We start from the raw sequence: 17654 nt of genomic DNA on the forward strand, positions 1-17654 counted from the left end.
GAATCATCTTCTATGTTGGTGGAAAAACCTTCTCTCCTCCAGACGCAAAGAATGCCCCCTTGTGCCCGTCAGCTTCCTTGGTATAAACAGATCCTCAGCGAGATATTTGTATTGTCCCCTTATATACTTATACATGGTTATTAGATCGCCCCTCAGTCGTCTTTTTTCTAGACTAAATAATCCTAATTTCGCTAATCTATCTGGGTATTGTAGTTCTCCCATCCCCTTTATTAATTTTGTTGCCCTGTTGTGTTGTGTTGGAACAACTTGGGGTTCCAAAACCCATTTTGAAATGTACATGCAATTAAGAAAAATTTCCAAAAAAAAAACCAAAACAGCCCAGTGTGGTCATTAAAGGGATTGTCCAGTTTCAGTTAAATTTTGTCCCTGACCACAATTTTGATAAAAGAACATTCAATTCACTTTGTACTCACCTTCCCTAAGCCCATCGGTGAGTATTGCTATGTCTGGCATTGGTTGCGGCACTAACGTCACACCGACAGTACGGCAGCCAATCACTGAGCTCAGCTGCTCTGTCAGTTTAGACGGAATGTCCCATTTGAGCTCATTGCCGTGCTGAGTGAAGTCAGTGCCACACCCAATGTCCAGGAGTGGAGACCCGGCCAGGGAAAGTGACTATAGCACAGTTTGTTTGTGTCACAGTGTGACTCAACCCCCAACAGGTGTTTGTTCAATGGACAGCACAACTTACAAACAATGGGATGGAAAAGGTGAGAGGAAGGCCCTACCCGTAGGGAATGGGGAATGGTCACCACCTGAGCTCAAGCCTGAGCCTGTCCCTGCACTCCCTTAATGCCCTATGCGGGTCATTCCCCCCGCCACCATCAGGATACCTCATCCCTAGAAGTCACCTATTACTGCCTTGGCTAGTGCACTGGCCGGCAAAGAGCACTAGCCTAACCTCTGCAGATAATACACACAGGGGGAAGTGACAAACACCAAAGGGACAAGGTAACAAAAGCACCACACTTAGCTTATGAACACCGCTGCTAAGCTCCACACCGCAGATAACAACAGCAACTGGACTCCAATAACAAGACGCGGCTGACACCAGAGACCTGCTCCTGCTAGCCTGGTCTCCAGAAAGAAACTGCATCATCAACAGTCAGCTGATGCATCAGGTGACCTTTTAAAGGATGGTGGGAGTGGTCACCACCTGCATCAGCTGACCCAGCAGCACTGCAGTAACACCAGATTGCCAGCGGAGGAAAGAAACTGACATTAACCCCCAATGGCCAAAAGGAAAAAAAGTTTTAAACTGAGTGAAACCAGAGCTGCCACAGATCCAAAAACGGATCGTGACAGTTTGTTTTTTAATACCCAACTGCCTTCAGACATTAAATTTAACCAAAAAGAAACAAATGTGAGCAGTTCTGCATTAATTATACCAAACATTGACCCATAACCCCAGTATCTCTAAAGACTATGCCATTACTTTATGGTTTTTCAAGCATAAAACTGAAAACGTTTAGCGGCATCACATGAGTCAAGAGATAAATAAAAGACATTCAGAGATCCCGAGTTATCGAGCGGTAAAATAATTACGCCCTAGTTCTCGGTGCCAACTTTCCTAACAATCCCGACACATCATATACATGTATCTTCTTATCCATGTGTTTGCATTTATTTGTAAATCTTCTTTTCGAGATAGAATGCAATTTCGAATTATTCTTGTAATTTTCAAAAAGTCTAAGCAATTCTCAACGCCTGCAAATAGACCTAACCTTTTTTTTTTTTTTTTTTTTGTAGGAGCTTATAAGCAAATCCACTGTAGAAATAATCACTTCTAACAAATGATCAAAGAAAAATAATCTTTCCTCTCTCCTAATAAGACTTTTTTTCTTGAAAAAAAAAAAAAAATCCCCCCATTTTAAAATGGATAACAGCTCGGAGGCAAGTTGCAATCTATGTTTCGAAACTTATTGTTTTATTGTTTTGTTCTATGGAAATGAGAATGTGAATCCGACATTTGCTTCTACATCTTAAGTCTCCAGAATAAAAGTTTTTGTATTTGGAGTATGGAAACTCATTGTTCTGACCTTAAGTTTTAATATTAAGGCATAAACAGAGCATTAAATCAGGGAAGACTGTGACAAGTCCAATGTGCACGAGGATGGTGCCAGCACACCATCTTCATCCCTTTGTTCAAAGCTTAACAAAAATGTGCCGTCACACCATTTAAACTCAACAGGGCCTGTCGAATGGGTATCAACAGATCAGCCAATGCCTGTCACACACACGGTTTGAAAGCAAAGCTTACGTCTGCTACGTCTCTCGGAGAAAAAAAGTAACAGACACTTACTAATCAGTCTAATGCCTAAAAAAAAAATTCTTTTTTTTTTAACTAAAAAATAAAAATGATACACAATTACAATTGTAAATTGAATATTTTTTAATATTTTTTTTTACATTTTTTTAAACTTTTTTTTCTAACGACCTTTTTAAAGTAAATCACATCTGTGCACTTCAAAAGACAGAAAAAAAATTGTACAACATTTTTTTTTTTTTTTTCCTTCTCAGGCCGTGAGTTTCAGGATATCATTGAACAAACAATAATGTAAACCCTGCAACTATTCAAGGAAGTGTTTATTTTATTCTGGTTTAATTAACTTTACGGAGCTTTTTGTTTTCTTTTCTGACAAAGAAAGGACATTTCTTTCCCCCCACCCCCCCCCCCCCCAACCACCACCACCATCCACAAGAAACATTAACAATCCTTTACAAGGGTTTGTTATAATTCTCCGGAAAGTAAAAGTAACTTTAAAAGGCGGCGGTCGAATAAAAATAAAATCTTTTAGGTTACAATTTTTACAATTTTCGAGGGTAAATTTGATTGAGAATCTGACAAGTTGTCGTGAATCGTGAACCTCGTGGGAGGGTCCTGAAATTTGCCTAAACTCTGTTTTAGACCAATCATATTTGCAATAAAAGGTAGGGTCGGCCAAAGAACTTCACGAAAACATTTTTAGTTCTGGTCTAGAAATTCTACATCAGTCACTGATCTCGTAACCGATTCCGACAACGTATGAAAGGCCAACGAGAGCTGGTGAGACTTCGGCTGATACTTTGCCTGCACTCTGAGAGTTACAGAGTCCCAATTTCACTCCGAATGCTGTCAGTTTATTGCTTATATTTCAGCTGTCTCACTCCTAGTCCCTATCCTGTCAGTTTCTGGGCTGCCAATTTCAACTTGAAGCTTGACTGGGCTGATCGGATGCAAATACCTCGAGGGAAAACCCAGAAACTCATGAACAGTTATGTCAAGTCGATTTTGCACCATCGGGAAAAGGTAACCTCTGCGAGACAAAAACCAACAAGGTTAAAGAGACAGGGGTTTTCACGTGTAATATCACTGCTCTACATCTTGTTCACTGTCTCCCATCCCTCGGAAATTGGAACTGTCAGAATTACTCCTAATTGCAGATGCAAAACTGCCATTAGAAGAAAAAAAAAAAAGAAAACAGAAGCAGAGCAGACATTAAAAGTATCAACCTAATTACTTTAATCACAAACGAATACTATTTTTTTTTCACAATGTATTTTTTTTAATCATTTTGCTTCATCTTTTTTTATTTATTTTTTTTTCTGTTATGTGATTCTTGACATCCAGCCACCGGAACAAATCTCATATGTAATGGAAATATACTTTGGCAGATGTAAAAAGACCTTGACAGTTTGCCTATGGACTAATAAACTATGTTAAAATATCTGCATGTAAAGTAAAAATAAATGTAAAAAAAAAATCAAATTTATATAGTTGCAATTTTTTCTTTTTCTTTCTTTTTAAATCTAGCTTAAGATTTTTTTTTTTTGGGGGGAGGGGACATTAAAGTATTAGCACTTCTCTGTTGCATGCAAATGATATTTGTAGAACAAATCCGGAATCCGACGGAATCTAACGGAATCTAACGGAATCCGGCCCTTAATTTCCAAATGTAGATAAATATTTATTGAAACATTCTATATAAAATAGAAACTAAGAAAATGGAGACATCCTGGAAAAAAATGGACAATGGCCCACGCGTTTCGAGCCTGCGGATCTTACTAAAAAAAAACCATATAAATGTCAATAATTAGAAATATTAAAGTAAAGAACCGAGTTCTAATACAAGTTGAGAGCTTCGGATGTTCTTCTCTTGATAATGGAAGTAAAGTTTTAAAAAATGCATCACTATAGGTAACAATATAATGTTTTGTGAAAAAAAATAAAATAATATTTTTTAGGCATAGAATGCCGGTATGTTAGATGGAAAGAGTGGCTGTACAAGAAATCGATGGCTACTGTATTCACTTGTAACCCAAATTTGGGGCAGGTGTACAGGGGGTAATAATGCTTCGCTTCATATAGGTGTGACTTTTTGAATTCTAAAAATTTATAGCCATTCTTTTTAACATCTATTATTTCATAGCAACCCAAATAGGAAATATTAAAATTAAAACTTTATTAACAAATCATCAGAAGCCAGTTACCAAAGAATAATTTAGATAAGGCAATTTAGAAGCAATAAGCAGCTTATACATTTTCCAAAGATGTAGAAACTAAATGGCGATGTTGTATATTATAGAAAAAGTAGTCATCTACGGATGTAGCATAGCGAAGCTTGCTACTTAGTATCACAATTGCAAAAGAGAGATTTTTCTCTTTTTTACATAGGACTGCATAGGAAACTTAATGCCAAGCGATGAAGTCATCACTGCTGTATTTATAGCCACTTTATAGCGTCCATTTTTTTACGACCATAAACTCGCCCAAGGCTGAAATTCAGACTTGTAAACAACAAACACTAATTGTCACAAAATGATCAACAGATGAATATATAAAAGTACCAGGTCGGATGTAACACTCCATACAGTTAGGAGAGCGTGATATGTAGGTCAGCCGTATATATGGCCATACATATATCCGATAGATTGTGAATGGGATATGAGACTTGTTTAATGCCCTAGATGTCGTCTTGAGAAAAAAAAACTTTTTTGACAGAGTTTCGTTCCTCAATCATCCTGACCTCTAGGTTCTTCTGTCTTCCTCAAAAATGCACCTTTTTACCAAATCATGAAACCTGAGCATTTCCCTTTTCTCTGGAAGCTCTGTGGTCCTATGAGACTCTACGTAGAAGTGTCCTCCTCCTGACCCTTGTGTGCAATAGGTATAATATCATAGCATGACCCAATCTATGAAAGAACCATAAAGACAAAAAAAAATAAGAAAAACAAAATCTTATTCTTACAGTTCTTTTCAGGGTCAGTGTAATCTGAGGGCATTGAGCTCCTGGCTACCGTGGCCCACCCTTGGAGTAGCTGCAACACTATAGACCTCCAAAGAAGAGGATTACTCATTCACATTGGTCAATCTGCTGCAAAGCATCTTGGGAAGAAAAGAAAAATATTGGCCACTATAGTGAGAGAGGCTCCTTTTTTTTGGCACTTTGATAATAATTTAGCTAAGAGGTCATGCAGCATCTTCGGTCATCGGGTTGTCGATAACTAGAATAATTGGGCCTTTAATAGAGCGTTTATCTTTCAATCTTTGGTCACCTGGACCATTTTCCTATTGGCTTCATAAAATGAAATCGTCTACGTATCGGCACTCCGATAACATGATTTGCCGAATTCTCGAATAAATATAGTTTCGTCTCAGCTTTTTTTTTTTTATTTCCGAAAGAATACATTATGCCTGATAGTTCATACGAATAACATAACACTTCATTATTGGATGCTTTGACAGATGGCATTTCTGCCAACCAGACAGACCGTGCCAGCTTGCACGGTACTTCTGCCACCATGGGACGTAGAACGAAGGCACCCAAATGCATACATGTGCACGCTACCTGGCACAGCTAATGCAAATGGTTAACCACTGTACCCCCCTCTGTGCCACCAATGGCTGCGGTTGAAGGTGGTTTCATATTAATTTAATTATTTTTCAGATTTCTTTATTTACTCTTTCCAAACTACAATGTTACCCAACGAGTCGGGTAGAATATCCGGAGTTACACCCATAAGTAATGAACGTCTGGCTCATGGAAGCTGACAATCTACAGTCTTCTCTGTCAATGCATGAGACCTCCAGAGGGTAATGTCATGGTCGTGGTGGTCGTGGTGGTCGTGGTGGTGGTGGGGGGGAGTTCATTAGATCTTCTTAAAATTTGCTGTATCACCTACCAGGGAAGTTGATCTACACTGCACTGTCAAATCACCAGGAGGCTGTGACAAAGGGAACTGTCTGTGTACAAGGTGTAGCAACACAACAGACACCTTTCATCCTGTCACGTCTCATACACTTTCACACCTTACTGGCTGCTCCGACAGTGACACTTGCAGTTCTCCAAAACTAAATAAGGAAATCGTCTCTAAACTCCAAATCAACACCTGTACACATATTCCAGCCCGTACTTGAGCGCCGGGTTATATTTAACCGGATGTCAGATAGTAGCTGTTCGGTAAAGAGGACGACATTTAGAATAATAAGGATATAGACGTAGCAGAGAGCTGAACACTTTAAGGCTGCGTTCACATCTATCAATCCTTTTAATGACAAAATTGGACTCTACAAACAAAATTTTTTTTAAAAAAGTTGCATGCAACATTTTTGCCAACAGATCCGATCCAGTGCCGGCATCACTCCCAATCCCCCCCCCCCCCCCCAAAAAAAAAAAAAAAAAAAAAAAGATCTAGGTCCATCAAGTTCAACTTTTCTCCACTAATTATCTATGAATGATAGGTGACAAACGCGCATCCGCAACGTGTGACAAACCCAGCTCTGCTAGCTCAGCGCGCTCTACGCACCGCAGCCTACATGTGTTACGTCTCCGTACAGCGAACGGACAGGCAAATGTGTTATTTTGACATATCTGATGACAGACAGCAGTGAGTGAAATTTGTAAGCCCTGAGAAGAGAGGAAAGGGAAAAGGCGGGGGGGCATGTGGGGGTCCCTCAGCTTCACCCTGTGGGGCGCCCTACATCCACACTGCTTTGCAGGCCTCCCCGGCACACAGGGGGTACACAACTGGTGTTAGGAGGATTCTTTTTTTTGTTTTTCTCCTTTCTCTCTCTTTCTCTGACATGTAAATTCTTTGGAAACAATCATGTCTAGAGATCTTGAAAGAAAACTCAATAAAACAGATCTTATCTGCTGAGCGAAAGTACTTAATTCAGAAGGAGTTAAGCAGTTTTTCAGCATCGCTCTGTAGGTTAATATCACAGCTGCCCAGTAAACCTCATTTAACAAAAGGCTCCCTTTGCAAACAGAATCCTGTACCCCCCTCCCCAAGTGTCCAAAGGTGTTTACTGAAGTAAATCTGTCTAAATCCTTCATCGCTGGGGTCATGGGGAAAGTAGAGAGGGGGGGCTGAAGGTGTAGGGATAATCCCTTTTTGTACCAATGTTCCTGTCTGGGAACAAAATCACAAATCTGTGTCACATGTTTCTTTAAAACTTGTAACATCTCGCTTTTTAACTCAGAATTACACCCTAGATGTAGTATGGGATAGAAAATACCTTTTTTTACTGCACTTGTGATGATGATGATGATGATACAATTATATCAATTAACGAACCGTAAAAAAAAATCTAAAAAAAAAAATATACAAGCGTATCCAATTCTAAGAGACGACCATAAGAGACGACCATAAACTTCCTAGTATCATGTAAATATTATGATAAAAACTATGTAAAAAATATTACATCATGTCATCTGATGTATCAAAAAGTGTATAAAGAATTCTAAAAACAAAAGTAAAAAAAATGCAGTCTTTTTTTTTTATAATTGAAGTAGATCTTTTTTTTTTTTTTACTTTATTGAATAAATCAAGAATGGACATTACATTCCCTGCTCGTTATCTTCCGAAAATGCTCACGTCAAGAATAAGCCATCGTCGTTAGAATGGTAAAAATATTCTTCACCGACAGACTTTTTTTTTTTTTTTTTTTTACATATTTGTATTCTTTTTTTTATTATGTTTACCAAAATCATTTTTAGATTTTTTTTTTTTTTTTTTAAATATTTTCAAATTCGCTTGTATCAAATCAGGTGCGGGAAAACCAATTCTCCAGGTTCGGAATGTGACTAAAGTTGTAGTGGGTAATGACTTTTTTTTTTCTTTTTTTAAGGATTGCTCATCAGTATTAATAGTAATAATAATAGTTACTACTACTACTACTATGACGACTACTACCAGACAGATGGATTCCAGTCTGGCTGGAGTGTGTGTATACACCTGACTTGTTCTAAGGGAATATGATCCGTCTGCGACACTTTTTACCTCAAGTGCCAAAGTAAAGGCCATGAATAGTACCCTGTGGTAACACTATCTGGCTGTCAGTAAGGCCCGAGCCGGGGCTATATAAGGCCTGTAACTAGGGAAAGCCCAACAAACAACCACAAACACCTAAGTTATTTCTTTCAGACTACACCCCTGGCTTCCTCCCCCCCATCTCTCTCTCTCTCTCTTTTTTTTCCCTCTTCTTTTCATCTTGGCTTTCTGTTGCAGAATGCAAATGTTCTCTGCCGGCGGTGAAAGGGCTGAATTGTGATTAAGAAGAAGAAGAGTTCCTTTCTTTGTTCATCCCTCAGGGGATGTTTACTGGGAGAGACACAGCGGATCAGATATGAAAGGCATTCAGGTCAGCATTGATGTGAACGAAAGTGAAATCATACCTAAGGCATCCGCAGGACTGTAGTGTCAGGGGTTCACTTAACGGTACATGTGCACCGAGTGCAGTGTGTGTGTGTGTGTGTGTGTGCGACACTGCGCGCACTAGTGTGCAGCAACTTCCCTGCCACAAAAAACATCCTCACTGGTCCCCAGAGTGTTCACATCATATGTATCATAAAGAGAAATCCATCTGTGCTCCATGTAATGGTGTCATCTCCATTTACTCCATCACTGCAGCATGGGCAGAATTTTATATAGGAATGCCCCTTGCTGGCCTGCAGCACACACTGCACATTTCAAGCCTCTGTGTGTGTCTGTGTGTGTATATATATATATATATATATATATATATATATATTATATATATCCAATATATCCATATTTCTATATATATATATATATATATATATATTACACATCTATGTCAATTTATGACACAATAAATGTATGTATATTTATGTATCACTATATATATAGTGATATATAAATATATATACATTTACTGTGTCATAAACTGACATAGCTGTGTATTATATATATATATATATATATATATATATATATATATACATACATGTACACATGTGCTGACTATAGGATGCATTGCGGGACTTTACAGACATATGTATATATATATATATATATATACACACATCACAGACAAACATATATACATGTATATATATGATAATAGTAATATTAGTTATATAGCGCAATAATATTTTACAATTAAGACATATATGCACATATATTCATATATGTATATATATATATATTGCAATGAACATGCAATCTATATCTATTCTGCTTAACGTACATCTATACACACAGATATCTATATATATATATACCCAGATACACATTTATGTTTTATATATACAATTTTATTTTGTTATGTATATACCCATATGGTCACATATATAGGAATATCTATATCCTTGCTATACCCTTAAATCATTGTGATTCACTGTGTATCTCAATCCTTAAAGATAGTAAAAGGCTTCCTTATTCCAGGTCTCTAGGTGTCTAGTTTTCTTTTAAACCTCCTAACACTGTATAACTGCACCCAAAATATATATATATATATATATATATATATATATATATATATTGTCACATTGTCATATATATATATATATATATATATATACAGAGTGTCACACTTTGTACATATATACATATAAATATTATATATATATATATATATATATATATAATATTTATATGTATATATGTACAAAGTGTGACACTTTGACCACTTAAAAGCAAATAATTCACCTTGCTCCCCATGAATATCCTTCTTTTATTCACTAAATAGAAGATAATCATAAAAAGTGTTGCAGCCCTATAGGCTCCTCATCAAATCATCCTACAACAAGTAATCAATTAATTAATTAGCTGGGGTATTTTTTTTTTCCTTTCACTTTTTTTTTTCTTTACTGTTTGCTCTGCTTTAATAAAAAAAAAAAAAAAAAAAAGAGAAAGCCCCCTTTTTCTTCATTTAGTACAAATCCCAGCAGTGAGGCAAGGTGTCTGCCTGGGCTATTCAGCCTATTGCACCCTTGTGGGAATATGGAGCTGAATGGTACAGTGGGCATCCTGCGCCATTGTCCTTATAAACATGTAAATGAGCGACATTAGGAAAAGACAATCAATTGTCTATAGTCACTGTGAACCTGCAATCCCTTTCTGTGTGACAGGCACAAAATACCGGCTACCTTGGGAAGCCCAGAGAGCATAGAAAAAGGGACAAAGACTTGGGGGAAAATGCACCTTAAAAAGCTTTGAATGGCACAAATGTCAAAGAAAACAGTTATAGGGGCTGTATTCCCTGCCATGTAAGTGAATGCACCAATGTTCTTAAGCTTCCCACCTTAAGGGTCAGTGCACAATTCCTTAGTAAATGCCCCTGTGTCATAATGGTATTATTTCTTAATGACCTGTAAGCTTTGCTTTGCACACACAATATGCATATATATACATATATTTAATATACATATGTGCAATATTATGCTGTATATTAGCTGATCTGCTAATAATACATCTCACTTATAAAGAAGAAAACAAATAAATCCATATAAAAATAAAGATTTTTTTTCACTCCAATTCCTTGATTGAAATATATGCCAAATAGTTACACTCATCGTCCCTTTTAAATGCAAAAAAAAAATGCATTATTTTTTATATTTCTTTCTTTTCTCCTTTCCAGTAGAAATTCCAATTAGAATGAATTAATAAATAATGCTAACTAGCCCTCATTAAAAGCTTTATTAGTTTTACAGCTTGAATTAAAAAAAAAAAAATTTCCAGATTCAGCAAAAACATTGTGTCAGCTTCATTTTATTTCACTTATTTTTTATATATATATTATTCGTTAAAAAAAAATGATCTCTTAAAAAAAAAAAACGTGGCCTCCAAGTCAAAACATCCCAGGACTGAAGAGAGATCAAAGCTTCTCCAAAGAGATCGATACAACATAGGATCGAATATCTGTCTCCCTCTCCCCCCCTGCAGCCATTATAATAGCAGCTTTTTAGAATTTTTCTTCTGCTTTTTTTTTTTTTTGCTACTTATTTTGCGTCATTTGTTTAAATCCAAATAATAAATAAAACTAATTAAGAAATAAATAAATAAATGCAAATAAAATAAATTAGGATGAGCTTGATACTGAGCATTGGGTGCAAGACACAGAGGGAGCATTAATTCAATGCGAGCTTATCCTTTCCTTCCCAGGCAGAAGAATCATTTCCCATTTGATACATAGAAGGATTCTAAACACAACCAGGAATATCAGGAGTTTTACATGGAGAAGATCGGATGGTGCAAAAATGTAAAAGGGAATTACACAGAAATCCACAGCACAGTGATGATGATGATGATGATGATAACACTGGGTGACACAAGACAGTCAAAAAAAAAAAAAAAAAGTTTCCTCTTACCCACAGCTTCCCCTCCCTGACAACACACTGGGCTAATTATCTGTACATGGGACTCTGTAATCTTTGCAGATTTTTTTTTTTTTTTAAAAGGAAAAGTTACAAAGTGGCATCAGCAGTCAGGAGACTTGGGGTCATCTGACAAAAGTGTGAAACTTACAAGAAGCCTGGAGTCTGATTGTTCTCCTGACTTCTCCAGAGTTCTGCATTATCTGCAGTCCTCATTAATTAAGGTGGACATGATGTGGTTTAATTAAACTTTCCTAGACTCCACCTTAAATGTTTTTTTTGCAGTTTACCATGTAGTAGTATCAGATCCATAATACTAGTACAAGTCACATTCATTGGTGCAAAACCTTTCTGAAGGGTGTGTGGTTCATTGATCCCTCCACTGAGATACCGAACTTACAGTCTATCTATCTATTATCTATCTATCTCTTTATTATCTCTCTATTATCTATCAATCTATTATAATCTATTATCTTTCTATCTATCTATCTCATTTCCATGATCTATTTTATACTCCTATTTATCTACTTTACATCTATAGTTCCATATAATCTATGAACATTCTATCAAGTATCTATCTTCTATCTATCTATCTATCTGTCATCTATCAAGTATCTATCTTCTATCTATCTATTATCTATCTATTATCTATCTATCAAGTATCTATCTATTTATCTCATATCTACAATGTATCTTAGACTGTTATTTATCCACTTTACATCTGTAGTTTTATATAATCTATGAGCATTCTATCTATCCTATACTTTTTAGTCACTTTTGTTTCTTTACACTCTATGAACATTCTATCTATTTTGTATGTATCCATCTATCCTATCAGTTTTATACCCGTCTCTATAACTTTTTCTTGCCTCCTCATACGATATAAGCGCAGACATTCCTAAATAATCAAGAAGCTAAATACACAACCCATTCTGACATTGACTCCAACTTCCCAAATACACTCCCCACAATGGATAGAATATCATATGACTGCTAGGGATCAAAATAAAAACATACTCCATTCAATTTGTCAACACAGGAGGATACAATATCTAACTATGATGTATCACAAGAACCATACTCTATTCAATGCACAGGTAAACTCATTATATGTTGACTATATTTAATTCTCTGGTGTCAAAAATCTCCAACCTTTAAACAACAACCACAACAAGCTCTGAGCTTCATGTCCCACATTTCTTCCTCACACCCCACAGGCAGGTGTGCAACCCAAGTCTTATGCGAGTGCAACATTCTTTTAATAGCTGCTTACACCTTGTGAGTCAAGTTCTGTACTTACACAACATCATCTTTCTTTTTTTAAAAAGAGAAAAAAAGGAAATATGACCAAATAAACCACAAAGCATGTGATGTAACACAATACACCTATGACCTGCAGCCAGCACAGAAGAGCTGACAACTTGAATTAAAAAAAAGCAACATTTGACAACTCTTCTTTCATGAAACAATCGTGCACTTTGTTCTGCAGTTATTATCAGCAGCACCAGGCTTTGCTAATTCCCCCACATACACACAGTGGATACAAAATCAATAACCAACATTTAATAAAAATGGGAAACATTACACGTAATTGTAGCCATTCTGGAGTGAGATGGGAGGTCTTGGCTATGGAGGACCACCTTACAAACTGACAGACAAGCCCAGGCCAGTGGTCTGTGACTGGACAGGGTGCCCTATATTATTTAATTACTAAAGATAAACAAATAGATGAAAGGAATGAAGGGTGAGCTATAGAAGTCTCTGGTTATACTAGAATCCCTAGCTCACACCCCACGTTGACCACAGCAGGGTCCCAAAATTGTAGATTGACCCCCCCCCACCCCCCTCCCTCTCCCTAATAAAATCACCCACTAAAACTCAACTAGTGTTTATTGCAAGCAGCCTGGCACAGCACTGGTTAATAGCAAGGACATGGACACGAGTTAAGAAAAAAAATAAAAAGTTTACTCGAAGTGAGGAAGAAGTAGGAAAGTATGGAAGGAGCAGCTAGTGATCAAGGAAGGCTGGCGGAGAAGTGGTCTTCTTCTTTATTAATATTATTATTATTTATTTATATAGCACCATGGGGGTTACATCTCAGGAATAGCCCCCCGACCACTATAGCTATAGCAATGCCTGGGGTTAATGGGGATGTGGATGGCACAGCAGAGGCAAACACACACCCTGCCACCATTATCATGTTAGAAATGAAGATTAGCTCTGCAGTGGAGGCTGGGGGTCTGTGCTGGGCACCCTGGCTGCTCTGTGAAGCAGAACATCCCCCCCTCCTCCTCCTGGGTGATTGTGACAAACAAGAAGCAGAAGAGAAAAAAGAAAAGTGACAAAGGTGCTATGTGCCAGGACTGGGGAGAAAGAGTCATGCTTGGACCGGGGGAGCTGCAGCAGCGGCGGCCAGGGGAGGGGGCCCCGTGCACGGAGAGCAGCTGCAGAGCCGGAGAAGAAAGGGAATCTGGCACAGGGTGTCATTGCTGAACCGTTAGGTGAGACTTGTGCGAGCACAAAGTTCAAGCCTGGGAAGCCAAAGCAAGCCCCCCGAACTCCCTGTAGGCCAGGACCCTCAGACCACACACACCCCGAGCCGAGACCCTTCTCTCACACTTAGAGGGGCGAGAAGAGGAGAAGCCCAAGACCTCGCAGCCAACTCCTCAACTCTTCAGCGGCAGCAGCACAAAGACGCCCGGCAGCCCGGGACCCCCTGAGCAGGGGTGCGGGGGTCTCCAGCGGTCCTTACCGTTCTTCCTCCTCGGATTGGCTTGTTTTCGCCTCTTACACCTGGGGCCATCCGCCATCATCTGCTTCATTGATACCAGTGGATCAGAAGCTGGTTCTCATGGACTCGGCTGGGGCTCAGCAGCACGCAGACTCTATCAACCAAACACAGCACAGGGTGGGCATTGGGAGATCCCATTTAAACACAGGGCGCCAAACAGTGACCCCTCTGCGGCTCCTTGCAGGGTCCCTCTCACTCCTGCTCCCTTGTCTGAAGGGTTGCACCAGATAAAGACCAGAATGACAGCCTGCAGTCAGGAGTCAATGCCTCCCCCCCTCTGCATCCTCAGCCAGGGCTCTGCACAACTTTTGGGTGTTGAGTGTAATGGGACCTCCAGAGAGTAGTGACAAGGCTGCGACCACCAGCACTGGCAGAAGTCATCACACAGTGGTGTCCCCCCTTGTGTGGAGCAGCCCTGGCTGCGGGGTCCACATAGAATGTAAGTCAAGGGGATGATTGCACCGAGGGTCTTGTTTGGGGGGGGGGGGGGGATGTAAACTTTTATGTGTAGTGAAAAAAAAAAAGTTACATTTGAGATTGTTTCTGTCAAAATGTTGGGGAGGGGGATAAGGACAGCTTTAAAAGGAGGGGGCTTAGGGAACAGATGTAACCCTTAAGACAAGGACAATTAACCCCTTCCTGTGCAGAATGTTAGCCCAGATAACCCTTAGTACAATTCTATCACCCAAGACAGGTTTTTTGGTTTTGTTTTTTTTACTTTTGTAGTGTGAATGAACGATTACTAATAATAATGTGGAGGTCTGTAAACATAAAGCTCCAAACAAAATGTGTGTGTGTGTGTGTGTGTGTGTGTGTGTGTGTGTGTGTGTGTGTGTGTGTGTGTGTGTGTGTGTGTGTGTGTGTGTGTCAAAGCAAACAAACAATGTAACTAAACAAAAAAATAACTTTACATAAACACCAGCAAATATTAGAAATCATTATCAGACACGATTCAACTTTTTTGAAATGTTCGGTGACCTGGGAATTTAACACCAAGTCACACACACCGCCAGATTATCTGTGTCTTAAAAGTAATGTAACGATACATATAGAGAGAGATATCGATCGATATGTGTGAGAAATGCAACAATGTATCAAAAATGGATATATAGATCCATAAGTGAGAAATGCAACAATGTATCAACAATCTATATATAGATCTATATGTGTGAGAAATGCAACAATGTATCAACAATGTATATATAGATCTAAATGTGTGAGAAATGCAACAATGTATCAACAATGTGTATATCTAAATGTGTGAGAAATGCAACAATGTATCAACAATGTACATATATCTAAATGTGTGAGAAATGCAACAATGTATCAACAATGTATATATATATCTGTGTGTGTGAGAGAGAAATGCAACAATGTATCAACAATGTATATATCTAAATGTGTGAGAAATGCAACAAAGTATCAACAATGTATATATAGATCTATAAGTGTGAGAATTGGAAATGCAACAGTGTATTAAAAATGTATATATAGAGAGAGATATATAGATCTATATGTGTGAGAAATGCAACAATGTATCAAAAGAATGTGACTTTTGCTGGGAAAAAAAAAATCTAAAATAAAATACAGAAATGAAACTCGCTTGAATTAACAGAAAGAAAGAAAAAAACCACACAAAAAAAGCCCTGAGAAAAGTAAAGTGTTTGTGGGGAAAGACTAAAGTCACAAGATGAACTAAACACAGAATGTATGTAAATATGTCTCAGGGTGAAGTGATTAGAAACTTGAAGGCGATGCATATGATGAATGTGTGTGTGCTGCAGTCCTGTTACCTGCACCCCCCAGGTAGGAGAAGGGTCGCCCAGTTTCTGGGGGTCGGGGGGGGATCTGGAGAAAGTACATAAAGGAGTCACCTACCTTTAGGGTCCTGCGGGCAGCTGGGCAGAGGTGCTGTGCGGGGACATGAAGAGGTGCTGGACCTGGGGTGCAGGCAGATGGCAGTGGTGACAGTGGCAGGCAGGCAGGCAGGCAGGGAGGTGAGGAGGAACCGTTATTCCTGCTGGGCAGGTTAGGACTGATCTCTTACTGCCACTTCAGGAAGCACAGACCTGGGGACGGACTGACGTGTTACGCTTTTCCTAATGACATTTTTTTCTTGTTGGTGGAGGAGACCCTGCTACTCACGCCACCTATCTTTATGGGGAGGGATAATTGAGCACCAAACGTGAGCATCATTTGCAAACGTGATCACTAAGTTTCTCCCTCTCTGGGAAAGGATCTGGGATAGATTATACCTTGAAGCCTCAGCAAAAGCTTAGGAGAAAAATTGAAATTCCACCTCCCTTATCCCCCCCCCCCCCCCCATCCCCAATACCACCAAACACTTCTCTCTTCCCCCTTAACTCCCCCCCCCCCAACCTCAACTCTTTCTCTCCTCCCCTCCCCAACCATCATCAGGTCCTTGCCATCATTATCTTCGTCACTAAATCCTAGTGGATACAAGACTGGAAACATTTTGCACCAATCATGCATCTTAGAACCCAAAAGGAACTTCAACTTCCCAAGGCTGCAACAACGAAGACCCCCAGACACTGAAGACCACCGCTCGTCCATGGGCGGACGCTCCGCCGAGGATCCATTTGCTGATTATGTCCATTGTTTGATCCATTTTTGTTTTGTACCTTTTTGCATTGTATCTGGTGACCGCTTTGTGTTTATGTTGTGAGTCGCTACATTGTATATTGTTTTGGAATGAAGATTGATACATTGTTGCACTGATTTAGCAGTCTATCACCCCTCCCCCAGGTTTTGCAAGTAACAGGTATAAGGTAGGATGGGTTTTTAGAAGTTTTTATGTAGAGTTTGATACATGTGGTTTATGAATGGGGCTCAGTAGTTACAAGTGAAGACATTTTCTATGTAGATATTGTAGTTTTTTTTGTTTTTTGTTTTTAACTGTATCCTTAATTGAATCATCAGTCAAAAAAAAGATTGTGATGTGACGTTGGGTTTCTCCAGCCAATCAGGTGCAGACACAGATATTCCCCACATCTGGAGTAGTCAGGACAGAGGAGCAATATTAACTAATGCAAGTCTGCATCCCAGGGGAGGACACTGAGACTAAGTGTTTTAACCAGTGATCTGCTGCTGCCCCTTCACACACAGTGCAGCCAGCAGCTCAGCTGGAAAACTCCTCAACAGGAGGGGGAAAAATAACGTGGCTCCTCAGAATTGCAAGGAAATCGATATTGTTTTCCTCTTTATATTTTGAATGATTAAGA

The 17654-nt window shown here is 38.8% G+C and overlaps 1 protein-coding gene across 2 annotated transcripts in view; it reads right to left on the reverse strand.

The window, feature by feature from the left end:
• Window positions 1-14505, reverse strand: part of ZEB2 (zinc finger E-box binding homeobox 2) — a 211096-nt gene extending 196591 nt beyond the window's left edge. The window contains exon 1 of one of the 2 annotated variants that reach the window (XM_069732884.1): window positions 14374-14505. In XM_069732884.1, the coding sequence (XP_069588985.1) occupies window positions 14374-14443 (70 nt within the window). In that variant the 5' untranslated portion in view covers window positions 14444-14505. The remainder of the gene's footprint in view (window positions 1-14373) is intronic. The other variant, XM_069732886.1, reaches the window with a different exon arrangement.
• Between the last annotated feature and the right edge of the window lie 3149 nt (window positions 14506-17654).

The sequence above is a fragment of the Ranitomeya imitator genome, chromosome 7 (assembly GCF_032444005.1).
Source record: "Ranitomeya imitator isolate aRanImi1 chromosome 7, aRanImi1.pri, whole genome shotgun sequence".
In the NCBI taxonomy this organism is placed as follows: domain Eukaryota; kingdom Metazoa; phylum Chordata; class Amphibia; order Anura; family Dendrobatidae; genus Ranitomeya; species Ranitomeya imitator.